The sequence below is a fragment of the Oncorhynchus clarkii genome, chromosome 5, assembly GCF_045791955.1.
Source record: "Oncorhynchus clarkii lewisi isolate Uvic-CL-2024 chromosome 5, UVic_Ocla_1.0, whole genome shotgun sequence".
Taxonomy (NCBI): Eukaryota; Metazoa; Chordata; class Actinopteri; order Salmoniformes; family Salmonidae; genus Oncorhynchus; species Oncorhynchus clarkii.
In genome coordinates, this window is record NC_092151.1 from 62358059 (window position 1) to 62385558 (window position 27500).

The following is a 27500-nucleotide window of genomic DNA, read 5'->3' on the forward strand; positions in this document are numbered from 1 at the left end:
AAGTGACACTTCTCTAGCTGTTGCCTTGTTCTTCTTGCATCGTGTTCCAGGACTCTACTCCTTCTATGGGTGACTGGCGTTGTGATGGTTTAATATCTGGTGCCCACCCTCTCTTCTCAGCCCCCCTCTCCACTATCTCTCCCACTCCCCCCACGTGTTCCCTGTTTGAAGTGTGTCACCCTGCCCTATGTGGGTCTGTTGCTTGCGTCTGATCTTCTCCAACTCCACTGTAGTAAGTCTCCTAGTATGTCTCTGCAGGCCTGCTGTGTTGATCTGTCCTGGTTTGGTTCCATGTCCTGTTGTTGTAGAATGATAATCACAATAACATAGTGATACTCTGAGGTATATACTTTCAACAAGGCTGGTCTATACCAGAACAAGTATTCTACGCTTATGGAGTTCAGGATTGGTGACATACACACGCAGTAGACATTATGTCTAAGAACACACTTCTGCTTTACCGCAAAACACTCTCAATGCCCAAAGAAAAGCTATTTTCTGCCTTTAAGCTTTTTCCGAAATGTTTTCGTACTTGGTATGGAAAATCAAGGTTTCTGTTGATTTACTTTTATTTATTTATATTTCTAGAATATTTTAAATTTTCCTCATATTTAAAAAAATAAATGTTATATTTTGAAATGGTTTAATATCTGTTAGACATAGCTTTTCATTGTGAGATGTGTAAATGGACTCTATCTGCGGACTGGTGGAGGTACAGTTCAAGTCAGAAGTTTACATACACGTAGGTTGGAGTAACTAAAAGTTGTTTTTCAACCACTCCACAAATGTCTTGTCAACAAACTATAGTTTTGGCAAGTCGATTAAGACATCTACTTTGTGCATGACACAAGTAATTTTTCCAACAATTGTTTACAGACAGATTATTTCACTTATTATTCACTGTATCACAATTCCAGTGGGTCAGAAGTTTACATACATTAAGTTGACAGGGCCTTTAAAATCAATACACAAGTATACATTTTTAAACCTGCATATTTAGCTAACAGAAATCCAGGTTAGCAGGCAATATTAACAAGCTGAAATTGTGTCACTTCTCTTGCGTTCATAGCACGCAGAGTCAGGGTATATGCAACAGTTTGGGCCGCCTGGCTCTTTGCGAACTAATTTGCATACATACACTGAGTTGACTGTGCCTCTAAACAGCTTGGAAAATTCCAGAAAATGATGTCATGGCTTTAGAAGCTTATGATAGGCTAATTGACATAATTTGAGTCAATTGGAGGTGTACCTGTGGATGTATGTCAAGGCCTACCTTCAAACTCAGTGCCTCTTTGCTTCAAATCAAATTGTATTTGTCACATACACATGGTTAGCAGATGTTAATGCGAGTGTAGCGAAATGCTTGTGCTTCTAGTTCCGACAATGCAGTAATAACCAACGAGTAATCTAACTAACAATTCCACAACTACTACCTTATACAACACAAGTGTAAAGGGATAAAGAATATGTACATAAAGATATATGAATGAGTGATGGTACAGAACGGCATAGGCAAGATGCAGTAGATGGTATCGAGTACAGTATATACATATGAGATGAGTAATGTAGGGTATGTAAACAAAGTGGCATAGTTTAAAGTGGCTAGTGATACATGTATTACATAAAGATGCAGTAGATGATATAGAGTACAGTATATACATATACATCTGAGATTAGTAATGTAGGATATGTAAACATTATATTAAGTGGCATTGTTTAAAGTGGCTAGTGATACATTTTTTCCATCAATTTCCATTATTAAAGTGGTTGGAGTTGAGTCAGTATATGTTGGCAGCAGCCACTCAATGTTAGTGGTGGCTGTTTAACAGTCTGATGGCCTTGAGATAGAAGCTGTTTTTCAGTCTCTCGGTCCCTGCTTTGATGCACCTGTACTGACCTCGCCTTCTGGATGATAGGAGGGTGAACAGGCAGTGGCTTGGGTGGTTGATGTCCTTGATGATCTTTATGGCCTTCCTGCGACATCGGGTGGTGTAGGTGTCCTGGGGGGCAGGTAGTTTGCCCCCGGTGATGCATTGTGCAGACCTCACTATCCTCTGGAGAGCCTTGCGGTTGTGGGCGGAGCAGTTGCCGTACCAGGCGGTGATACAGCCCAACAGGATGCTCTCGATTGTGCATCTGTAGAAGTTTGTGAGTGCTTTTGGTGACAATCCAAATTTCTTCAGCCTCCTGAGGTTGAAGAGGCACTGCTGCGCCTTCTTCACAACGCTGTCTGTGTGGGTGGACCATTTCAGTTTGTCTGTGATGTGTACGCCGAGGAACTTAAAACTTACTACCCTCTCCACTACTGTCCCTTCGATGTGGATAGGGGGGTGCTCCCTCTGCTGTTTCCTGAAGTCCACAATCATCTCCTTTGTTTTGTTGACGTTGAGTGTAAGGTTATTTTCCTGACACCACACTCCGAGGGCCCTCACCTCCTCCCTGTAGGCCGTCTCGTCGTTGTTGGTAATCAAGCCTACCACTGTAGTGTCGTCCGCAAACTTGATGATTGAGTTGGAGGCGTGCATGGCCACGCAGTTGTGGGTGAACAGGGAGTACAGGAGAGGGCTCAGAACGCACCCTTGTGGGGCCCCAGTGTTGAGGATCAGCGGGGTGGAGATGTTGTTACCTACCCTCACCACCTGGGGGTGGCCCGTCAGGAAGTCCAGTACCCAGTTGCACAGGGCGGGGTCGAGACCCAGGGTCTCGAACTTTGAAGACGAGTTTGGAGGGTACTATGGTGTTAAATGCTGAGCTGTAGTCGATGAACAGCATTCTCACATAGGTATTCCTCTTGTCCAGATGGGTTAGGGCAGTGTGCAGTGTGGTTGCGATTGCGTCGTCTGTGGACCTATTGGGGCGGTAAGCAAATTGGAGTGGATCTTGGGTGTCAGGTAGGGTGGAGGTGATATGGTCCTTGACTAGTCTCTCAAAGCACTTCATGATGACGGAAGTGAGTGCTACGGGGAGGTAGTCGTTTAGCTCAGTTACCTTAGCTTTCTTGGGAACAGGAACAATGGTGGCCCTCTTGAAGCATGTGGGAACAGCAGACTGGGATAAGGATTGATTGAATATGTCCGTAAATACACCAGCCAGCTGGTCTGCGTATGCTCTGAGGACGCGGCCGGGGATGCCGTCTGGGCAGCCTTGCGAGGGTTAACACGTTTAAATGTTTTACTCACGTCGGCTGCAATGAAGGGGAGTCCGCAGGTTTTGGTAGCGGGCCGTGTCAGTGGCACTGTATTGTCCTCAAAGCGAGCAAAAAAGTGATTTAGTTTGTCTGGGAGCAATACACCGCGACGAGGTCCGCGACGAGGCTGGTTTTCTTTTTGTAATCCGTGATTGACTGTAGACCCTGCCACATACCTCTTGTGTCTGAGCCGTTGAATTGCGACTCTACTTCGTCTCTATACTGACGCTTAGCTTGTTTGATTGCCTTGCGGAGGGAATAGCTACACTGTTTGTATTTGGTCATGTTTCCGGTCACCTTGCCCTGGTAAAAAGCAGTGGTTCGCGCTTTCAGTTTCTTGCGAATGCTGCCATCAATCCACGGTAGACCTCCACAAGTCTGGTTCATCTTTGTGAACAATTTCCAAAAGCCTGAAGTTATCACGTTCATCTGTACAAACAATAGTACGCAAGTATAGACCACGCAGCTGTCATACCGTTCAGGAAGTAAACACCTTCTATCTCCTAGAGATGAACGTACTTTGGTGCGAAGAGTGCAAATCAATCCCAGAACAACAGCAAAGGACCTTGTGAAGATGTTGGAGGAAACAGGAACAAAAGTATCTATATCCCCAGTCAAACGAGTCCTACATCGACATAACCTGAAAGGCCGCTCAGCAAGGAAGAAGCCACTGCTCCAAAACCGCCATAAAAAATCTAGACTAAGGTTTGCAACTGCACATCGGGACAAATATTGTAATTTTTTGAAAAATGTCCTCTGGTCTGATGAAACAAAATAGAACTGTTTGGCCATAATGACCATCGTTATGTTTGGAGGAAAAAGGGGGAGGCTTGCAAGCCGAAGAACACCATCCCAACCGTGAAGCACGGGGGTGGCAGCATCATGTTGTGGGGGTGCTTTGCTTTGCTTTGCTGTAGGAGGGTGCACTTCACAAAATAGGTGGCATCATGAGGGAGGAAAATTATGTGGATATGTTGAAGCAACATCTCAAGACATCAGTCAGGAAGTTAAAGCTTGGTCGCAAATGGGTCTTCCAAATGGACAATGACCTCAAGCATACTTCCAAAGTTGTGGCAAAATGGATTAAGGACAATAAAGTCAAGGTATTGGAGTGGCCATCACAAAGCCCTGACCTCAATCCTATAGAAAATGTGTGGCCAGAACTGAATAAGCGTGTGCGGCGAGCAAGGAGGCCTACAAACCTGACTCAGTTACACCAGCTCTGTCAGGAGGAATGGGCCAAAAGTCACCCAACTTATTGTGGGAAGCTTGTGGAAGGCTACCTGAAATGTTTGACCCAAGTTAAACAATTTAAAGGCAATGCTACCAAATACTAATTGAGTGTATGTAAACTTCTGACCCACTGGGAATGTGATGAAAGAAATAAAAGCTGAAATAAATCATTCTCTCTACTATTATTCTGACATTTCACATTCTTAAAATAAAGTGGTGATCCTAACAGACCTAAGACAGGGAATTTTTACTAGGATTAAATGTCAGGAATTGTGAAAAACTGAGTTTAAATGTATTTGGCTAAGGTGTATGTAAACTTCCGACTTCAACTGTATTGTCGGTCGTCAGTGGCCTGTCCCCTTATAGGCAGCTAGTATGGGTTCATTACCATGCTGGATCGACTGCTCATACTGATATAGACCTGACTGGCCAGCTGTAGGCTCAACTCTTAAGGTCAATTATAAAGGCAGAAATAGACCTTATGTTGATCTGTAGAGTTTACTTGTCGGACCCATTTATAAAAAGAGAGCTAGAATGGATTGGCTTTGATCCATATCAATTAGCCTAGCAGATGGACAATTACTGAGATGTCCACGCAATTAGTCAGTCAGCCAATCAGACTGTGGGGACAGGATCCTTCCTGAAGTATTAACCAATGTCCTCTCTTTACAGGGGAGGGTGAAGCTTGCTTGTCACAGTGATGTAAGGACTAAAATCACTTTAGCTCAATGTGTCCTGTCTTCTCTCCTCTCTATGTCTCTTTCTCTGTGTTTTCTCGCCTCTCCGTTCTAAACAAAGTGATGGAAGCGATCGTTTCTCACCTTTGTTTTTAAAACGGCGTTCCTCTTTGCCGGTTTACCGTACCGTCCTGTCTGTTGTGGGCCACCCCCTGTAAACCTATCTGTAGCTACCTGCCTCCCAGCCTCCACACAACCCAAGTAGTGCTGGACACATGGAGGGTTAACATTACACAACATTAGCACACTAATAAACAGCCTTTAGGGCCGGACTGTTGTTGACCCGCTGCATGACCATGTTCCTGCTGCAGTCTTACTGTTGTTCAACAGACTGGCATTGAGCGTCCATAATGGCATAAATGATTTGATCAGCCACATTTATGAGATGAGAGTGGAACCCTTCTTGTTATAATCCTTTTGTAGGATGATAATGCTTCTGAGTCTTTGCACAGGTCTTTTTGTTTGTTTTGTCTGTTTTTCTGTTGTTTTTGCTCTAATTTGAAGAGTGTTATCTTACAGATAAGGTGTAACCATGGTGATGGGTACTGTGTGGAGCACTTATTGATATATTCTGCTAACAGAGTATCACAGAGTCGTCATAGATACGGGATATATCACCACAGTGCTACTGCGCAGGCTGTAGGGTTCTGGCTTGTTGAACCTCTGCATTTGTCTGTCTGTGTCTGTCTGTCTCTGTCTGTCTGTGTCTGTCTCTGTCTGTCTGTCTCTGTCTGTCTGTCTGTCTGTCTGTCTCTGTCTGTCTGTCTCTGTCTGTCTCTGTCTGTCTGTCTCTGTCTGTCTGTCTCTGTCTGTCTGTCTGTCTGTCTCTGTCTGTCTCTGTCTGTCTGTCTGTCTCTGTCTGTCTCTGTCTGTCTCTGTCTGTCTCTGTCTGTCGTCTGTCTGTCTGTCTCTGTCTGTCTGTCTCTGTCTGTCTGTCTCTGTCTGTCTGTCTGTCTGTCTGTCTGTCTCTGTCTGTCTGTCTCTGTCTGTCTGTCTCTGTCTGTCTGTCTGTCTGTCTCTGTCTGTCTCTGTCTGTCTCTGTCTGTCTGTCTCTGTCTGTCTGTCTGTCTCTGTCTGTCTGTCTGTCTGTCTCTGTCTGTCTGTCTCTGTCTGTCTGTCTCTGTCTGTCTGTCTCTGTCTGTCTCTGTCTGTCTGTCTCTGTCTGTCTGTCTCTGTCTGTCTGTCTCTGTCTGTGTCTGTCTGTCTGTCTCTGTCTGTCTGTGTCTGTCTGTCTGTCTCTGTCTGTCTGTCTGTCTGTCTGTCTGTCTGTCTGTCTGTCTGTCTGTCTGTCTTTGCAATAAGCTGAGCTCCTGTCTTATCTTCCTGTACTGCATTGTCTTGCTTTGTGCGTGCGTGTTCGTGAGCGAGATAATGACAAGTATGATCATATTTCTGACAGTCCTTTGATGTCTTAAGTGAGTTTTGGAGTGTGTATGTGAATATGAATGACTCAGAATTGTGTCTGTCCTTTGTGATGTGACGTTAGTCTGTGTGACAGCTACCCTGTGGCGTGACGATAATAACGCCTTCTTCCCTCGTTCTCTGTTCCCTCTCCCCTCCCCCCTCTGTTTATACCTCTGCTCGCCTCTAGGGCACTCAGCTCATCTCCAACGCTGCCAAACAGCTGGGACAGCTCTCCAAGATAAAGGTAGCACACATTGTATCTCGTTGGCACTGTCTGTATTTCAGATAATGAGTTATTTGTTTGTGTTGTTAATCTGTATGTGTGTGTTTCTCAGGAGCACATGGGTCGTGAGGAGGCCAAGGCACTGTCCCCTAAGCAGTGTGCTGTGATAGAACTGGCTCTGGACACCATCAAGGTACAACCCAACACCCCTCTCTCTCCCCAGGACCTCAGCTACAGTCGTGCACGCAAGTGTGCCCACACACACACACTCACACTTTGACTTGATCACTGTTTAAAATGCACATCATATTATATTATGAACAAGAGAGTAGCACATTTTAGGCCTTCTGTTGAAGGTCAGTAAACGTGTACGCCTCAGGCTAGTGCAGTTAAGCAACCCTAATCTAGAAAGGCTCTTTTAAAGATACAGTGTGAGGAGGAATTCCTCCATAGCCTGTGTCATTTGATTTAAGGCAGATTAAGCTGAGGTAAATGAGGCTAATTTGAAATGGTCATTTGAATAAGGACTTGTCAGTGAGCCAAATGGCAACTAATGCTCTTCCTCATGCCAAGAGTGCTATAGCTGTAGAATACTAAACCACAGTGTGTTACCAGAGTAGTGCATCCTCAGGAAACATCAATGTGTCATTATCCCAGAAAAAAACTAAGAAGTACGAATGGAATGTCTGTATAATGTCTGAAATGGGTATGCATCAGTGTAGGCTCCTCAGAGGAGGAAGGGGAGGACCATTCTCCTCAGTGAATATGATAAAAATAAAAATTGGAAAACAAAGTTATCCTTTTTAAATAAAACTATACTAAATATATTCACATTACCAAATCATTGATTAAAACACACTGTTTTGCATTGAAGGTCTACAGTAGTCTCAACAGCAGTCTGTAGGGTATCACCATGGTGTAGTCGGAGGACAGCTAGCTTCCGTCCTCCTCTGGGTACATGACTTCAATACAAAACTTAGGAGGCTGATGGTTCTCACCCCCTTCCATTGACTTACACAGTAATTATGACAACTTCCAGAGGACGTCCTCAACCTGCCAGAGCTCTTGCAGCATGAACTGACATGTTGTCCACCCAATCAAAGGATCAGAGAATTAATCTACTACTGAAACATAAGGTACAGCTAGCTAGCACTGCAATTCATAAAATGTGGTGAGTAGTTGACTCAAAGAGCGAGACAAACAATAGTTGGACCGTTTTCAACAAATTAATTTCTTCAAAAATGAAGGAGAGAGAGAGTTAGAGATTTTGTCATTTTTTTCACTTTCAGTTTCACTTATTAAGGTAGCAAATGCAGCTGGCTAGTTTTTAGTAACTCAAAAACCCTGCTCAAACAGAGGGATGCTATGTTAGCTAGCTGGCTATGACTTTCCAACACAACACTGGAACTCTTCCAAGTCAAGGTAAGCTTTTGGTTTTATTAATTTATTCTAACTTCTTACTGACTGTACACTGTAACGTTACTGCATGATTGAAGCAGGTTTACTAATGCATTCATTCTATTTGCTATGTTGACTAGGACGCTACTTTAGCTAATATGGGGACAATGATGTAGGCGCTGTGTAGCGGTTATGAAATGGTTTGGCTTGGAAAGGTTTTTTCACCCGGTCACATACAGCTGAAGTCCACAAACCAAGAGTAAAGGTGAGAGGATAGTGCATAGAGGCTAGAATGAATACAACGTGGCTGCTATGAAAGTAAACTGTGTTTATGCGTGATCATGGGTGTATTCATTCCGTCGATTCTGTTGAAAAACGTTTCTTAAACGGAAGCAAACGAAACGGGGATAAAAAGACCTGAATTTGTCCAATAGAAACTCTCGTTTGCAACTGTTGGACTATTGATTACACCCTAGATCAGCTAGATGCAGGCAAGAGTGCAAGGCAGTATAGAATGTGTAACTGTCTTTCCATATGTCAATGTCTGTAACCTAAACATTTTCTATCGACCTGTGTGCACCTACATTGTAAACGTTCATTCATAGGCTCGGTTGTAGCAACCTCATGATGGGTATAGGGAAAATTTGAGTATCATGTAGTAGCCTATTTATGTTACATTGAACTGGGTGAATGGAATATGAATGACAGTCATCCAACATGGGGTAATAGAACTAAGGCCATGCTCATGAAAAAAAAGAATCCTCCCTCATCCTAAACGACACTGACCCCCACTGGTCTGCATGTAGTTTATTTCATTTGATTTTACTCAACACACTTCAGCCTAGTTTGGAAACAGCTATAGTCTGACTCTGTCCTCTCTCTGCCGTACTGTAGCAATACTTCCATGCTGGAGGGGTGGGTCTGAAAAAGACCTTCCTGGAGAAGAGTCCTGACCTGTTGTCTCTACACTACGCCCTGTCCCTCTACACCCAGGCCACAGACAAACTCATCAAGACCTTTGTTTCATCTCAGAACGCACAAGGTAGGGTGCCTCTCCAACCCATCTCTTCCCCCAGTTTCTCTCGCTCTATTTTTCTCACTCTCAAGTCTTCCCTTTCTTTACTTCCTCCCTCTCTCCTCTACCTCCCTCTGTACAGTCTGTTTATCTTTATGGACATTGATGTGTGTAATATGGCCAGTTATTGATTGTAGTATGATGCCATGAAACTGTATCCTTTTGTACTGGTATGCACCAGAGACATTCTCTAACATATCCCCGTGTTGTGTTTACTCCAGGGTTGCCCAGACACTCATTGTTTTTATTTCCTGTTCAATATGTCCATGGTTTTATAGAGCAGAACCAAACACTTTAGAGGAGTGCTTCCTCTCTCCGCGGTATGAAACAGTCAAGTCTCCAGTCAGGCTCTCCGGGGGCAGAAAGAGTAACGCGTAATGTGACCGGACAGGCGTTTTCAGATGAAAAATGAATGAGAGATTCTCCTGTCCTTCTCCCTTTTCCTCATCCCTCAATCATGATATAACAGTGATGGTGTGTTACGCGGTGGAAACACTGACACACTTGTCTCTGAACGCCCCTGGCTGGATACCCCACTTAATGAATGATCATTTGAAATGTAATTAGAAGAAATAACTTTGGTGCTTTTGGAGACTGTTAAACCACACGTCATAGCGACGACACTGTGGGAAGGAAGCTGTGTGTGTGGCTTGAATGAGCAACACCATAGACTGCATCGAGTTACGTTGGATGGTTAATGATGTAACTTCAGTAGATGTCACTGATAACAGTATATTAATCAAGGACAACATCAGTTCTACGTCTGAATCTATTTGACTTCCCTTTTTGACTCTCTGACTCTATCTCTGCACTCTTTATAATTCTCCATGTCTCTTCTATTTCCTCTCACCTTCTTCCTCCTCCTCGTCCCCCTCTGTCCGCTAGTTTTCGGCGGGAAGGGGGTGAGGTTCACGGCTAGTGAGGATGTGTACCCAGAGAAGGGTATGTGGATACTAAGGGCCTGAAACACCAGGCCGCCAAGAACCCAGACCTCCATTTACATACGCATCATCAGACTACCCTCCTGCCTGCTCAACCTTAACCTCATCCCCACACACAAACACACACTGACAGCCCAATAGCATGCACAAACATCCTAACACGTGCATAGGGACATGCATGCATATGATGACATACAGTACACACATGATGTATGTACTACATATACATACCCAGTATGTATGACCAGAAACTACTAAGGCATGGTAGCCATCATACAAACGGAACCACGTTATATGACTGCGAGGCAGTCATCAGCATGCGTCATGTGAGAAGACCCATGGCTCACACACACACACACACAGAGAGAGAGAGAGAGAGAGAGAGAGAGAGAGAGAGAGAGAGAGAGAGAGAGAGAGAGAGAGAGAGAGAGAGAGAGAGAGAGAGAGAGAGAGAGAGAGAGAGAGAGAGAGAGAGAGAGAGAGAGAGAGAGAGAGAGAGAGAGAGAGAGAGAGAGAGAGAGAGAGAGAGAGAGAGAGAGTCTCCTGCAAGGTCTTGGAGTTGGAGATGTATTTTTCTCTTCCTTCCTGAATGATGGAGTGATGATGATGATGAAGTGTGGCTCAGTTTGTCTGGAAGGGCTCCCTGTCCTTGTTGGCACCCTCCCATACCATACCCTTATCTAAACACACACACTCCACCGTCCCTCAATGGTACAGAGTGGCCAGTCGTCCCTCCCCAGGGCAGGTCCCTCCAGCAGTGACAGGAGGTGAAAGTTCCCTCCTCCCTCTGGGCGTAACACCAAATCGTCCAATCAGCAGTGGTCCCTGGGGTCAGGTGATGTGCTCTCTGTCAGTATGCATCAGAGCTGAGGGAGCTGACTCCACGTCTCCTCTTCAGAGGTTTAGTCACTAAACTGCTAAACTTAGCCCCCCACTGACTGTACACACACACACACACACACACACACACACACACACACACACCGGGGAGCCCAGGAGGCACAGGTACATGTAGAGCATAACCTCGGCTACAGACAATATTTGCTCTCCTCTTGTTTTCCGCTGATCTCACAGGAAGTCACACTTGTTCAAGCTCTCTTCACCAGTATGACTTCAAATCACTCACTGTGACTCGCATGTCTACGTCAGAAGCTCACTGAAATACTCTGTAATATGCCATTAATGTACTAGTTCCTGTCAGCTGCCAGATGTAGGCTGAGTAGTGGAGGATGTGCGTTATGGTCAAATAATGAGATTTGAGATATTAGGTTGATTACAGCAGTAGAAGAGGAAGGAAGAGTCTCTCCACAAACACACACACACACACACACACACGGCTCGCCCTCTATAATTTATTATAATACAGGACGTTTTCCAAAAGGGGAACTTTTAGCCTTGATGAAGTGCCAGGCTTCATACCTACTGTATTATGTATTAATTCATGCTGTATCGTGCTGACTTTTAATTATAGCCAGTTTAGCTCTTATTCCACAAAGAAGAGTGTATCTTTAGCCTGTTTTTGTGAGCCTCAACAGAAAGGGAGGCCAGATGGCTGAGTGCTGCATTCTCTGAGTGACTGGAGGACTGACAGTCACATCATGCCCCTGGAGAGAAACAGACAGAGCTGCCAGAACTCTGTTACCTCCCTCCTATAGAACACTGGCTTCCCTAGCCTGTCACTCACTGACACTCAGGCTGCTTTCAGTCACCACTGATTAAAACATACAGAGACGTAAATCATTACAAACTGAGATCACATTTTAGGCAAAGAAAGTCAATCAACCTACCCACTCCCCATCACCCCTCTTCCCTCCCAGACAAGCTGTCCATAACTGACTGGGAGCCCTCTACAGGGCCCTACATGTATGTCCCTAACCCCCCCGCCCCCCCAGGCCTAGCAGCATGGATCGAAGGACCCCTAGGCCAATATCCCAAACCCAGGCCCAAGGATGAGTTATCCTGTGTTGTGAGGCGGGATATACACATACCATGGTCGTGTGCAGCTCAAATCCTGTTGGCTTTCTGGGCATAATCCCACCAGAAGTCACACGTTAACAAGCCCTCTATAGGCATGTGTGCACCCTGCCTCAGGATAACTTGTGACTGGGCTGGGGCCGATGGGCTGCTCTCACCACAAGGTCCCTCTAGTCGCCATGCTTGCTCTGGGTAAAGGGTTTAGCTAGGAATGGGTCTCTCCGTCTGACTGGATCCATCTCAGCATGTTACTTGCCTGCTCTGCCCAGCAGCAGTAGAGGAGGACCAAGATAACCCTCTCCTCTCTTACCACCAGTCTCCTCTATCCCACTGTCACCCCCCCTGCATCCTGACTGACAGGCTCCTACCCCCCGGGCCCGGGCAGGCAGAGTCACAGGACAGCTATGAGTGGCTACATAAGATCATCCTAAGATCTTGAAATATCATCAGATGGTTCTCGTATTTATTTTGCCTGGAACTCTTGAGTGAAAAGACATTTACAACCCAAAACCACTCCTAGCTGCATGACTGTCTCATACGGGCCCACTTCAGCACAAGAGGCATTTCTCAAACCCTCCTATACACTATATATACAAAAGTATGTGGACACCCTTTCAAATTTGTGGATTTGGCTATTTCAGCCGCACCCGTTTCTGACAGGTGTATAAAATCGAACACACAATCTCCATAGACAAACATTGGCAGTAGAATGGTCTTACTGAAGATCTCAGTGACTTTCAACGTGGCACCGTCATAGGATGCCACCTTTCCAACAAGTCAGTTCGTCAAATTTCTGCCCTGTTAGAGCTTCCCCTGTCAACTGTAAGTGCTGTTATTGTGAAGTGGAAAAGTCTAGGAGCAAGAACGGCTCAGCCGCGAAGTGGTAGGCCACACAAGCTCACAGAATGGGACCGCCGAGTGCTGAAGTGCGTAGCGCGTAAAAATGGTTTGTCCTCGGTTGCAACACTCATTACCGAGTTCCAAACTGTCTTGGGAAGCAACGCCAGCACAATAACTGTTCGTCGGCAGCTTCATGAAATGGGTTTCCATGGCCGAGCAGCCGCACACAATCTTAAGATCACCATGCTCAATGCATTGGCTGAAGTGGTGTAAAGCTCACCGCCATTGGACTCTGGAGCAGTGGAAATGCATTCTCTGGAGTGATAAATCACACTTCACCATCTGGTAGTCTGACGGACGAATCTGGGTTTGGCGGATGCCAGGAGAACGCTACCTGCCCCAATGCATAGTGCCATTTGTAAAGTTTGGTGGAGGAGGAATAATTGTCTGGGGCTGTTTTTCATGATTCGGGCTAGGCCCCTTAGTTCCAGTGAAGGGAAATGTTAACGCTATAGCATAGATGATTCTGTGCTTCCAAATTTGCGGCAACAGTTTAGGAAAGGACCCTTCCTGTTTCAGCATGACAATTCCCCCATGCACAAAGCGAGGTCCATACAGAAATTGTTTGTCAAGATCGGAACTTGACTGGCCTGCACAGAGCCCTGACCTCATCCCCATTGAACACCTTTGGGATGAATTGAACACCGACAGCGAACCAAGGCTAATCGCACAACATCAGTGCCCAACCTCCCTAATGCTCTTGTGGCTGAATGGAAGCAAGTCCCCGCAGCAATGTTCCAACATATAGTGGAAAGCCTTCCCAGAAGAGTGTAGGCTGTTATAGCAGCAAAGGAGGGACCAACTCCATATTAATGACGATGTCCACATACTTTTGGTCATGTAGTGTATGTTGTTTGTTTTACAACTCTCAGACACAATTACATCTGACATACTTAAGCATACAGCCTATAATGGCTGTATTGTACTTTCATTGAGGGAGTATGAGCTGAAGGGAAAGTATTATGGCTATAGTGTTGGCCTATCTGCAGTAGCAGTAAACGAGATAAGAGGAGTGACTTGTGCCCCCCCCTGTTGTGCCAGGCTCTGGAGTGGACGACGCCGTGGGAGAGGTGTCTATCCACGTGGAGATCTTCACCCACCCCAACACTGGAGAGCACAAGGTCACCGTTAAAGGTCAGTGTTCACTGTCTAAATAGAGGTTGTAACACACCGTCCACAGACACAGAAAATGTCTACGGATGGTGTGTTAAAACATTGTTAATAAATGCCCCCCCCCCCCCCTTTCTTTTTCCCTCTCTGTCTCAGTGGTGGCAGCCAATGACCTAAGGTGGCAGACCACGGGGGTGTTCCGTCCCTTCGTGGAGATCTACATCATCGGTCCTCACCTGGCTGACAAGAAGAGGAAGTACGCCACCAAGTCCAAGAACAACAGCTACGCCCCCAAATACAACGAAACGTTCACATAGTGAGTACTACAGTCTGGCCTCAGTGGTACGAAGCGTCTGCCGATTGTGGTGGCGCCGTAGTGGAAGTTGTCACGTTGAATAAGGATAGGGAATCTTGTCAGTTTTTCATCTATTTACAGTTATTATGATTATTATATTGTATTTAGCAGACCACCTATATGCTTTTATCATGCGTATGGGTGGTCCTGGAAATAAAACCCACTCTCCTGGCATTGTCAGAGCGATGCTCTACCAACTGAACTAAAGAGGACCACCTCCCTTATGCGAGTGGTGGATCAGTGTAGATGCATTGATTTGATTGGTGTGTCTCTGTCTCGTCTCCCTGCAGCACCCTCAGTAACGAGGTGGGCACAGAGTGTTACGAGCTGCAGGTGTGTGTGAAGGACTACTGCTTCGCCCGGGAGGACCGTACGGTGGGCATGGCCGTGATGCAGTTGAAGGACATGTCCTCTAGGGGCAGCGTGGCGTGCTGGCTCCCCCTGGGGAAGAGGGTCCACATGGACGAGACGGGCCTCACCGTCCTCCGCATCCTGTCCCAGCGCAACAACGACGACGTGGCAAAGGAGTTCGTCAAGCTCAAATCAGACCAGCGTTCTCCCGAGGAAGGCCGAGGCTGAGAGGGCAAAGTCTTTATTCGATCAGCACCACCTACAGGCTAGGAAGTCCTTCTGCAGACTGACTGCAAGCCAAACCACTGCCCTGATGTTGTAGTGTTGGACAAGCACAGAGAAACAGTTCTTTACTACAATACTGTACATACATCTCATTGAAGAAGACGTGATACCATCTACAGGCATTGCCCTGATTGTCTTGAAAGCACCGATGTCTTTATTATGAATATGATTAATTATCTTGTAAAAATGCATAGATATAATCGTAAACACAGCAAACCCCACAACACTGACCAACATTCTACAACACATCCACACACACACAGAGAGTTTAAGTCATAGAGTATATAGAGTACCCTTGTTCTCTCCCTCTCTCTATTTCCCATAGCATAGGCCATGTCTTAGTGCTCTCCAATCACACATTTGAACTAGAATCTGCCAATCTCGACTAGTTTCATGCAGCGGTATCTAAAAGCTCCGGGAGATGAAGTTCTTGTAGCCTTGAACGTCTTGACGTATCTTCTATTACATTAACTCCACGATCCCTTCCTTTGTCTAGACTAGACTAATGCCAATGGATCAATCCATGATGTTATGCCAAGTCAAGCCCTAAGCACAAGTCAACAGGACCAACTGTGAACAGCAGACCATCAGACTTTTAGGCCTCACACATTCCAAAGAGTCAGGTTTACACACACTGGTTTATGATACTATTTCCATGGGTTGTCCACCATAGGCTGAATTCTGGATCTTCTCTCATTCGGACATGGAGTATCTATAGCAGAGCAGGCTGGACAAATTATAAATGTAAATGTTTCTAAGTATTAATTTGAGATATTATCAGTGAATTTATGGTATATTTAAAGACTATATGAAGACGTTGCACTTGGAAGAGAGTGTCCCTGTCTGTCTGTCTGTCTGTCTGTTTGTCTACCCTGTTACAGAGCCTGCTGCCTGAAACCCTCTAATGCCTTGTCCTGTCAAACCTGTTGTCTGTCTTCAGTACATAGTGAGAGAAACCTGATGAAGACAAGCCTCGGAGCTCTGTGGTTCATCAGCACGTGTGTGGGTGTATGTTCAAGAGAAAGAGATGAATGAGTGTGTATACACGTGTGCTATCTTAATTTGAACAGTTTCTCAGGAAATGTGAATTACTATGTGGATTATAATTAATGGACATTTTTGTAGGGGTTTCTAAATGTTTAGTTAGGATAATTCAAGTCTGACATTTTAAAGTGGAAATGACAAACATTAGAAGCATTTTTAATCCTTGAATATATTACAATTTGCATTTGCTGCAGCGCCGGAAAAAAATTCTGCGACAACAGAGTGATCAAATTAAGATATTACATCTGTATACTGTTTGTGTGTTATATTGTTACAATGTTGACCTTGTGTAGACACCAGTGTTGCCTGTTTGTGTAAATGTGTAAATCACAGAAAGCCATCAAGAACATAGAACACATTATAGTGGAAGAACACATAGTCTATAGTATATTTAGATTCTTTGAGAATTTCCTAAGTGTCTTTTACTTGGTGGAATGCAAGTCAACATTTTTGGTTGAAGGTTTATTGCTTGTTTGATCAGAAACATTTAGTGGGCTGTACAGTACAGAGTATAAACAGAGCTCCATTAGTTTGCCTTGGAAAACAGCCACCTCCTTTAACCTCTCTGATCAACATGTGTCAGCGTGGAAGAGAGCAGTTAGAGACAAAACACTGAGACATTTCTTACCGCTTGTGTTGCCATAGCAACCTCTTGTCAAATGAAGATGTCAGGCCACGGGTGACCCCCACGGTCTCTTTTTTTTGTCTTTCTTCCCCTCTGCTGGGGGAAGCACACATGACTTATAACCTTTTACCTAGAATGGCCAGGCTGTCTGGTCCTGGTTCTGAGCACACAGGGTCTGTCCACAAGGGCTATAGTACAGAACTGCTCCTGCCTGCCCTCTGCAATGGTGAAACTTGCCATAGATATGTGACTGAGATAGCTATGTGGGGGGAAATCTCATAACATCCATGGCTCTCACATTTAGAAGAAGCACATAGAAAGCATGCAAAGAGTAGTAAGCACAGGGAAGGGTAGTAAACACATGGAAGGGTAGTAAACACATGGAAGGGTAGTAAGCACAGGGAAGGGTAGTAAGCACAGGGAAGGGTAGTAAGCACATGGAAGGGTAGTAAGCACAGGGAAGGGTAGTAAGCACATGGAAGGGTAGTAAGCACAGGGAAGGGTAGTAAGCACATGGAAGGGTAGTAAGCACAGGGAAGGGTAGTAAGCACAGGGAAGGGTAGTAAGCACATGGAAGGGTAGTAAGCACAGGGAAGGGTAGTAAGCACATGGAAGGGTAGTAAGTACAGGGAAGGGTAGTAAACACATGGCAGGGTAGTAAGCACAGGGAAGGGTAGTAAACACATGGAAGGGTAGTAAGCACAGGGAAGGGTAGTAAACACATGGAAGGGTAGTAAGCACATGGAAGGGTAGTAAGCACAGGGAAGGGTAGTAAGCACAGGGAAGGGTAGTACGCACAGGGAAGGGTAGTAAGCACATGGAAGGGTAGTAAGCACAGGGAAGGGTAGTAAGCACAGGGAAGGGTAGTAAGCACAGGGAAGGGTAGTAAGCACAGGGAAGGGTAGTAAGCACATGGAAGGGTAGTAAGCACAGGGAAGGGTAGTAAACACAGGGAAGGGTAGTAAGCACAGGGAAGGGTAGTAAACACATGGAAGGGTAGTAAGCACAGGGAAGGGTAGTAAACACATGGAAGGGTAGTAAGCACAGGGAAGGGTAGTAAACACATGGAAGGGTAGTAAGCACATGGAAGGGTAGTAAGCACAGGGAAGGGTAGTAAGCACAGGGAAGGGTAGTAAGCACAGGGAAGGGTAGTAAGCACAGGGAAGGGTAGTAAGCACATGGAAGGGTAGTAAGCACAGGGAAGGGTAGTAAACACAGGGAAGGGTAGTAAGCACAGGGAAGGGTAGTAAACACATGGAAGGGTAGTAAGCACAGGGAAGGGTAGTAAACACATGGAAGGGTAGTAAGCACAGGGAAGGGTAGTAAACACATGGAAGGGTAGTAAGCACATGGAAGGGTAGTAAGCACAGGGAAGGGTAGTAAGCACAGGGAAGGGTAGTAAGCACAGGGAAGGGTAGTAAGCACATGGAAGGGTAGTAAGCACAGGGAAGGGTAGTAAGCACAGGGAAGGGTAGTAAGCACAGGGAAGGGTAGTAAGCACAGGGAAGGGTAGTAAGCACAGGGAAGGGTAGTAAGCACAGGGAAGGGTAGTAAGCACAGGGAAGGGTAGTAAGCACAGGGAAGGGTAGTAAGCACAGGGAAGGGTAGTAAGCACAGGGTACCTACAGGGTATTGGTGGTGTTGTAGCTCATAGTGCATGCATGGTACCCAGACTGTAACCATACTGTATCTAGTGCCATTCCAGGACCAAAGGTCCCAACTTTCACCCTTTTATCATTGATTAAAGTTCCTGGAGGTTGAGCCTGCAGGATAGGATCGTATGTATTCCTGTGATGTCAAAACTGGATTATATTAAGACTGTCAATGGAATGACAGGTCTCTCATCTCATCCCCACTCCCTTCCCTCTCTCCCATCCACAGCCCACTACACTGCCTCCCATCTCTCCCCTCCACAGCCCACTGCACTGCCTCCCCTCTCTCCCCTCCACAGCCCACTACACTACCTCTCCTCTCTCCCCTCTACAGCCCACTACACTGCCTCCCCTCTACAGCCCACTACACTGCCTCCCCTCCCCTGGGTTCTGGTCCATCTGCCCCAGGTATCAGACAGGGCAGTGACTCTGCTCAGAACCTGTGTAAGTAGTTGCACTCGCCAATTACAACTTACTCTGGTGGTCCAGCTCCAGAAAGCACTGCATATAGTATCACCAATTTTTATATGTGGCTCCCATATTTAAACGTGTGTACAATTTGACTCTATGCATCTAATCAGTACCGTTTCTAAGTAGATCAGTCGGTTTTGAGCAGTCCTATAATGTTTACATTGTGAGTTATCAGCACAAAGTGTTTTTGTGGAGTCGTGTAAATGTTGTTTTGAAACGGGCCAGATACCTGGGGCAGCTAGTAGTGGCTAAATAACATGGAGAGCAATGTCAACAGACTCAGCATAGAGAGGATCAACAACAGACTCTGTATATTGTCATTGTAAATAGTACCTCTGTACCAAACATATATGGTTATATATCTATAGAAATACATACACTGAATGAAGTGAAGCTGCTGCTACTTAGTCAACTTGAATCCTGCTGTGGCTGGGTAGTGGATGGACATCCATTTGAACTTTGAACTCCAATGGGAGATGGAATAGGAGTCTATAGGCTACGAATACACAGCCTCAGACTATTGCGTTGTCACTACATTAACGTACAGGTATAGCAACTGTAGCAAGGAATGCAAATGGCACAATATCTTATTTATTGCTGTTGACAATGATACTGAGTACATTCGGTCACCGAGGCCATTTTCGTTCAGACAGACGTTCGGTGTCTGTGCTTTGAGGTAAAAAGGAAATCTCACCCTTTCAGGTTGGCATGTATGTAGTACAGACAGGCACAGAGGCATGATACAAAGATATAGAAGAAGCACAATGACAACCAGACAGGCACGCATGTACTGTCCCTGACACGCCCACACAGGCAGACACATTGGCCGTGTTCAAGCGCAACGATTGATCTACAAGTAATAATGAGTAGTTCATTAGGATGAGGCGATTTGTAGATCAGTCAGTCTGCAGTCACCGACTGCAATGTAGTCAATCTTGAACACGATCCCACTGTGATGCCAGCCTGTACATAGGAAGCAGTGCATGATGGGGGAAAAAAACGTCTTTCTTGTGCCCGCACGCGTTTATTTGGCGTTATATTTTCCAATTGTTGTCTTCATTTATTTTGATATTTTAGTATTATTTTCTATTTTTCAGAGGTTTGTGAATATATAAATATGTATTACTGATGATGTGTAGTGGTACAAAGTACTCGCATGAGATCATTTTTTTATACTGAAGATGTTTCTAATTTTTTTATTTATTCTGGTTGTTCTTCTTGAGGGTTGAGGTGGGGGACTGCAGCGTTGCTGTGGTTCTGATTCCAATAAAATGTTAGAGAAAATCTGAACTCTTTTTCATAGTCTTCATTATGGGTCAGACATTAAGTTCAAATGATTGATCAGAGTGAAAAACATGTTAAGTTTACATTATACAATTATAAATTCTGATATCTGGAACTTATTACCAATTAAACAATATATTAAGCACACACTTCCAACATACAACATGTCCCAGTGGAAAACTACACATGGGTAGGCACTGAAGTATGTGGGATGCATCAAATAGGGAAATGTCAATCAGCAGACAGGCAATACTGTAATCTTAGTACAGATAAGGAAATCTATGTGTCCAAAATCCAAACTCTGGAACAGATGAGAAAGAATCCATATGGCCATTCTAACAGCACAATAACCCTCTCAGGAAGAGTAGCAGTAAGAGTCCTATACTTGTGCTACTGAAAGAATGCCTGATACAGAATACTTATGACTGATGTATTATTCACTTAGAATTACTTTGATATAGTGTATAGCCTGCAGGAAAAAGACCAGAGGTAGCAATACCAAAACTTCAAAAAAGAGTGTAATCCACAGTGAATAACTAACTACTGCTTCCTCTAAGGCCGTCGTAGGAAGGAGATTTTGAGGGAGTCTGGGATGTCCAGCTGGTCAGCGCGGACAGGCGGGGGCAGCAGGTAGGGGAAGGTGACGGGGAACACACGCCGTACATCCATCAGCAGCTGTGGAGGCTGACCGCCTGAACGCTCCTTCAGCAGACCCTGATGGATGAGAGGAAATGATGACCGTAACACAACCACACTACTAGTAACCAGACCACACTACTGGTAACACAACCACACTACTGGTAACACAACCACACTACTGGTAACCAGACCACACTACTGGTAACCAGACCACACTACTGGTAACCAGCCCACACTACTGGAAATACAACCGCAATACTGGTAACACAACCACACTACTGGTAACCAGACCACACTACTGGTAACCAGACCACACAACTGGTAACCAGACCACACTACTGGTAATACAACCACACTACTGGTAACCAGACCACACTACTGGTAACACAACCACACTACTGGTAACCAGACCACACTACTGGTAACCAGACCACACTACTGGTAACCAGACCACACTACTAGTAACACAACCACACTACTGGTAACACAACCACACTACTGGTAACAAACCACACTACTGGTAACCAGACCATACTACTGGTAATACAACCGCAAAACTGGTAACACAACCGCAATACTGATAACCAGACCCACACTACTGGTAACACAACTGCACTACTGGTAACCAGACCACACTACTGGTAACCAGACCACACTACTGGTAACCAGACCACACTACTGGTAACACAACCACACTACTGGTAACCAGTCCACACTACTGGTAACCAGACCACACTACTGGTAACAGGACCACACTACTGGCAACCGGACCACACTACTGGTAACCAGACCGCACTACTGGTAACCCAACCACACTACTGTTAACCAGACCACACTACTGGTAACCAGACCACATGACTGGTAACACAACCGCACTACTGGTAACCAGACCACACTACTGGTAACCAGACCACACTACTGGTAACCAGACCGCACTACTGGTAACCAGACCACACTACTGGTAACACAACCACACTGCTGGTAACACAACCATACTACTGGTAACCAGACCACACTACTGGTAACACAACCGCACTACTGGTAACCAGACCACACTACTGGTAACACAACCGCACTACTGGTAACCAGACCACACTACTGGTAACACAACCGCACTACTGGTAACCAGACCACACTACTGGTAACACAACCACACTACTGGTAACCACACTACTGGTAACACAACCGCAATACTGGTAACAAGACGACACTACTGGTAACCAGACCACATTACTGGTAACCAGACCACACTACTGGTAACACAACCGCACTACTGGTAACCAGACCACACTACTGGTAACACAGCCACACTACTGGTAACACAACCACACTACTGGTAACCAGACCACACTACTGGTAACCAGGCCAACCTACTGGTAACCAGGACACCCTACTGGTAACCAGACCACACTACTGGTAACCAGACCACACTACTGGTAACCAGACCACACTACTGGTAACCAGACCACACTACTGGTAACCAGACCACACTACCTGTAACACATCCACACTACTGGTAACCAGACCACACTACTGGTAACACAACTGCACTACTGGTAACCAGACCACACTACTGGTAACACAACCACACTACTGGTAACCAGACCACACTACTGGTAACCAGACCACACTACTGGTAACACAACCACACGACTCGTAACACAACCACACTACTGGTAACCAGACCACACTACTGGTAACCAGACCACACTACTGGTAACACAACCGCACTACTGGTAACCAGACCACACTACTGGTAACCAGACCACACTGCTGGTAACACAACTGCACTACTGGTAACCAGACCACACTACTAGTAACCAGACCACACTACTGGTAACCAGACCACACTATTGGTAACCAGACCACACTACTGGTAACCAGACCACACTACTGGTAACACAACCACACTACTGGTAACCAGTCCACACTACTGGTAACTAGACCACACTACTGGTAACAGGACCACACTACTGGCAACCGGACCACACTACTGGTAACCAGACCGCACTACTGGTAACCCAACCACACTACTGTTAACCAGACCACACTACTGGTAACCAGACCACATGACTGGTAACACAACCGCACTACTGGTAACCAGACCACACTACTGGTAACCAGACCACACTACTGGTAACCAGACCGCACTACTGGTAACCAGACCACACTACTGGTAACACAACCACACTGCTGGTAACACAACCATACTACTGGTAACCAGACCACACTACTGGTAACACAACCGCACTACTGGTAACCAGACCACACTACTGGTAACACAACCGCACTACTGGTAACCAGACCACACTACTGGTAACCAGACCACACTGCTGGTAACACAACTGCACTACTGGTAACCAGACCACACTACTAGTAACCAGACCACACTACTGGTAACCAGACCACACTATTGGTAACCAGACCACACTACTGGTAACCAGACCACACTACTGGTAACACAACCACACTACTGGTAACCAGTCCACACTACTGGTAACTAGACCACACTACTGGTAACAGGACCACACTACTGGCAACCGGACCACACTACTGGTAACCAGACCGCACTACTGGTAACCCAACCACACTACTGTTAACCAGACCACACTACTGGTAACCAGACCACATGACTGGTAACACAACCGCACTACTGTAACCAGACCACACTACTGGTAACCAGACCACACTACTGGTAACCAGACCGCACTACTGGTAACCAGACCACACTACTGGTAACACAACCACACTGCTGGTAACACAACCATACTACTGGTAACCAGACCACACTACTGGTAACACAACCGCACTACTGGTAACCAGACCACACTACTGGTAACACAACCGCACTACTGGTAACCAGACCACACTACTGGTAACACAACCGCACTACTGGTAACCAGACCACACTACTGGTAACACAACCACACTACTGGTAACCACACTACTGGTAACACAACCGCAATACTGGTAACAAGACGACACTACTGGTAACCAGACCACACTACTGGTAACACAACCGCACTACTGGTAACCAGACCACACTACTGGTAACCAGACCACACTGCTGGTAACACAACTGCACTACTGGTAACCAGACCACACTACTGGTAACCAGACCACACTACTGGTAACCAGACCACACTACTAGTAACCAGACCATACTACTGGTAACCAGACCACACTACTAGTAACACAACCACACGACTCGTAACACAACCACACTACTGGTAACCAGACCACACTACTGGTAACCAGACCACACTACTGGTAACCAGACCACACTACTGGTAACCAGACCACACTCCTGGTAACCAGACCACACTACTGGTTACCAGACCACACTACTGGTAACACAACCGCACTACTGGTAACCAGACCACACTACTGGTAACCAGACCACACCACAACCCTAGTGAAGACAGTCAGTATATGGACTTCAGACAGCCTGTGAGGGTGTAAAGAGGACTGTCACAACAGTCACAACTGTCACACAATAATTATCACTGAATTTTCACAGTAAATGATTGTAATGTTTATGTGTCAATTAATCCCATAAGGGATGGGTTGCCAACTGGTGATTTGACACAAAAATAAAATGTCATTCATTCAGTTGAAAATTCAATATGCCATGTTATGAGAAGTTTACATTACTGTTGTGTGTATTACGGTACTGTACCTGCACTGTGCGGATAAAATTGAGTGTCACCCTCTCCTCTAGGTCACTGTGAGGGGTGTACAGGGTCAGAATCTTCACAATCTGGAACAGAGAAACAGTTAGCCCTGCAAGGATGTGTACATAGACATATACTGTATAAAAATAACATGGTTCTCTAGTGAAGGGAATAATGTTCACAGAATCATATTGGTTTTATTCTATTTAAATAATATCTACAACACTTTGAACATTTCACCCTGCCAATACCAGCTTAAAAACCACCTATTGCAATAGTGTAATAATAGTGATAAGGGCGCCACCTGCTGGGTAGACAGGGCAGTGCAGGTGTGAACGAGGGCCTGTGCGTCAGCGTTTGTCTTCTTGCCCACTTGCAGGAGCTGAGCGGCCTGGATGAGAGGCTCCAACAGGGCCACAGCTCCCCCTGCCTGCAGCCCACGGGTCCGCAGCCACTCCTCCAGCAGACTCACATTATACCTGGCAGAACCCAGCAGAAAAAAAAGAATGGAGTCAGGTCCAACAGTCACCTGGTACTCTACATGCAAACTGTCCCCTTTGGAAACCAACTCTAGTGGCTCTATTCAATGCTGAAGCGTTACAGATTGCACAATAGAAATATAAAGGTAATTTCCGCTTGGTATGACATACGCAGCGTTTACTGTGAATGCAGTCTAAGCCAAGAGAACATTGCCTTTAAATTTCAATTGGGCTTAAGCGCCAAACTTCCACAATACAGATTGAATAGAGCCCTAGCTTTATATTAGACATCTGGCTGGATATCTTTTACTGAAACTTGTTCCTGCTCAGGCCCTGTGTGTGTGTATGTGTTTCTGTCCTCTGACCGTATCTGCAAGCCGCGGCTCCAGCTACACATGTCCTTGCGTAGCAGCAGGCTGTTGAGGGCAGAGGCAGAAAGGAGGTGGGTGAGCTGACGGAAGGCCTGCTCCATCAGGGTGGGGGGTAGGGCCTGGCGGGACATGGCCGTGTGGAGGGCACTCAGCTCCCTCAGCACTGCAGCCATACTAGGGGTCTCCCCTGCATTCCTCTCTACGACCCTGGGATCAGACCCCGCACGCTTCCTAAAGTTCCCCAGCTTCACCCCCGACCCAGACAGTCCTGGGATCATCTCACTCTCCAGCATGGCAGGAACTGTGGAGGGATTGAGTGGGTCAGGGGAACAGGAGCTACTGTTGAAGGGTTACGTAGTGGAATGAAAGCAAACTATGATAAAACATTTAGTCGACTGGATGGGTTGGTTTTGATATTGTTCTGGAGTTGGTCAGTCCTACCAATGATGGGCTGCAGGCGGGTTTCTGAGATGGACAGGAGCTGCTGATAGGCCTGGATACAGAGGGCACTCAGAGCACGGTTTAACTCACTCAGGTCAGAGGTCAATGGAACCAAATCCTCATCCTAGAGACCAAGCACAAATACTGTCTGTCAATCACATGTTGAAGTATGTATGTAATGGCTGTTGTTGCCATTAACTCAATAACTAGGGGTGTAAATAACCATTAACTCAATAACTAGGGGTGTAAATAACCATTAACTCAATAACTAGGGGTGTAAATAACCATTAACTCAATAACTAGGGGTGTAAATAACCATTAACTCAATAACTAGGGGTGTAAATAACCATTAACTCAATAACTAGGGGTGTAAATAACCATTAACTCAATAACTAGGGGTGTAAATAACCATTAACTCAATAACTAGGGGTGTAAATAACCATTAACTCAATAACTAGGGGTGTAAATAACCATTAACTCAATAACTAGGGGTGTAAATAACCATTAACTCAATAACTAGGGGTGTAAATAACCATTAACTCAATAACTAGGGGTGTAAATAACCATTAACCCAATAACTAGGGGTGTAAATAACCATTAACTCAATAACTAGGGGTGTAAATAACCATTAACTCAATAACTAGGGGTGTAAATAACCATTAACTCAATAACTAGGGGTGTAAATAACCATTAACTCAATAACTAGGGGTGTAAATAACCATTAACTCAATAACTAGGGGTGTAAATAACCATTAACTCAATAACTAGGGGTGTAAATAACCATTAACTCAATAACTAGGGGTGTAAATAACCATTAACTCAATAACTAGGGGTGTAAATAACCATTAACTCAATAACTAGGGGTGTAAATAACCATTAACTCAATAACTAGGGGTGTAAATAACCATTAACTCAATAACTAGGGGTGTAAATAACCATTAACTCAATAACTAGGGGTGTAAATAACCATTAACTCAATAACTATGGGTGTAAATAACCATTAACTCAATAACTAGGGGTGTAAATAACCATTAACTCAATAACTAGGGGTGTAAATAACCATTAACTCAATAACTAGGGGTGTAAATAACCATTAACCCAATAACTAGGGGTGTAAATAACCATTAACTCAATAACTAGGGGTGTAAATAACCATTAACTCAATAACTAGGGGTGTAAATAACCATTAACTCAATAACTAGGGGTGTAAATAACCATTAACTCAATAACTAGGGGTGTAAATAACCATTAACTCAATAACTAGGGGTGTAAATAACCATTAACTCAATAACTAGGGGTGTAAATAACCATTAACTCAATAACTAGGGGTGTAAATAACCATTAACTCAATAACTAGGGGTGTAAATAACCATTAACTCAATAACTAGGGGTGTAAATAACCATTAACTCAATAACTAGGGGTGTATTTCCCCGGTCAGCTTACATGGCCATGAATAACTCCTGACATTATTTAGTGATAATAACTCCTGACATTATTTAGTGATAATAACTCCTGACATTATTTAGTGATAATAACTCCTGACATTATTTAGTGATAATAACATGACATTGGCACCATTTTGATGAGAGGTGTCAATGCCTTACCTGTTTGGAGTGCTGGGTCAGTAGGTCATTGAGAAGGCAGGC

General features: G+C 45.1%; 2 protein-coding genes across 2 annotated transcripts in view; one reads left to right on the forward strand and one right to left on the reverse strand.

The window, feature by feature from the left end:
* Window positions 1-17204, forward strand: part of LOC139409165 (protein unc-13 homolog A-like) — a 54674-nt gene extending 37470 nt beyond the window's left edge. Inside the window, exons 38-45 of the mRNA XM_071153947.1 lie at window positions 5093-5122; window positions 6749-6805; window positions 6897-6977; window positions 9077-9224; window positions 10143-10199; window positions 14114-14206; window positions 14339-14498; window positions 14828-17204. Of these exons, the coding sequence (XP_071010048.1) occupies window positions 5093-5122; window positions 6749-6805; window positions 6897-6977; window positions 9077-9224; window positions 10143-10199; window positions 14114-14206; window positions 14339-14498; window positions 14828-15116 (915 nt within the window). The 3' untranslated portion in view covers window positions 15117-17204. The remainder of the gene's footprint in view (window positions 1-5092; window positions 5123-6748; window positions 6806-6896; window positions 6978-9076; window positions 9225-10142; window positions 10200-14113; window positions 14207-14338; window positions 14499-14827) is intronic.
* A 3259-nt stretch (window positions 17205-20463) lies between these two features.
* Window positions 20464-27500, reverse strand: part of LOC139409732 (unconventional myosin-Va) — a 22466-nt gene continuing 15429 nt past the window's right edge. The window contains exons 29-34 of the mRNA XM_071155121.1: window positions 27459-27500; window positions 25854-25977; window positions 25407-25713; window positions 24867-25041; window positions 24568-24648; window positions 20464-20963 (exon numbers count right to left, since the gene is read on the reverse strand). The exon at window positions 27459-27500 is cut by the window's right edge and continues 45 nt beyond it. Of these exons, the coding sequence (XP_071011222.1) occupies window positions 20802-20963; window positions 24568-24648; window positions 24867-25041; window positions 25407-25713; window positions 25854-25977; window positions 27459-27500 (891 nt within the window). The 3' untranslated portion in view covers window positions 20464-20801. The remainder of the gene's footprint in view (window positions 20964-24567; window positions 24649-24866; window positions 25042-25406; window positions 25714-25853; window positions 25978-27458) is intronic.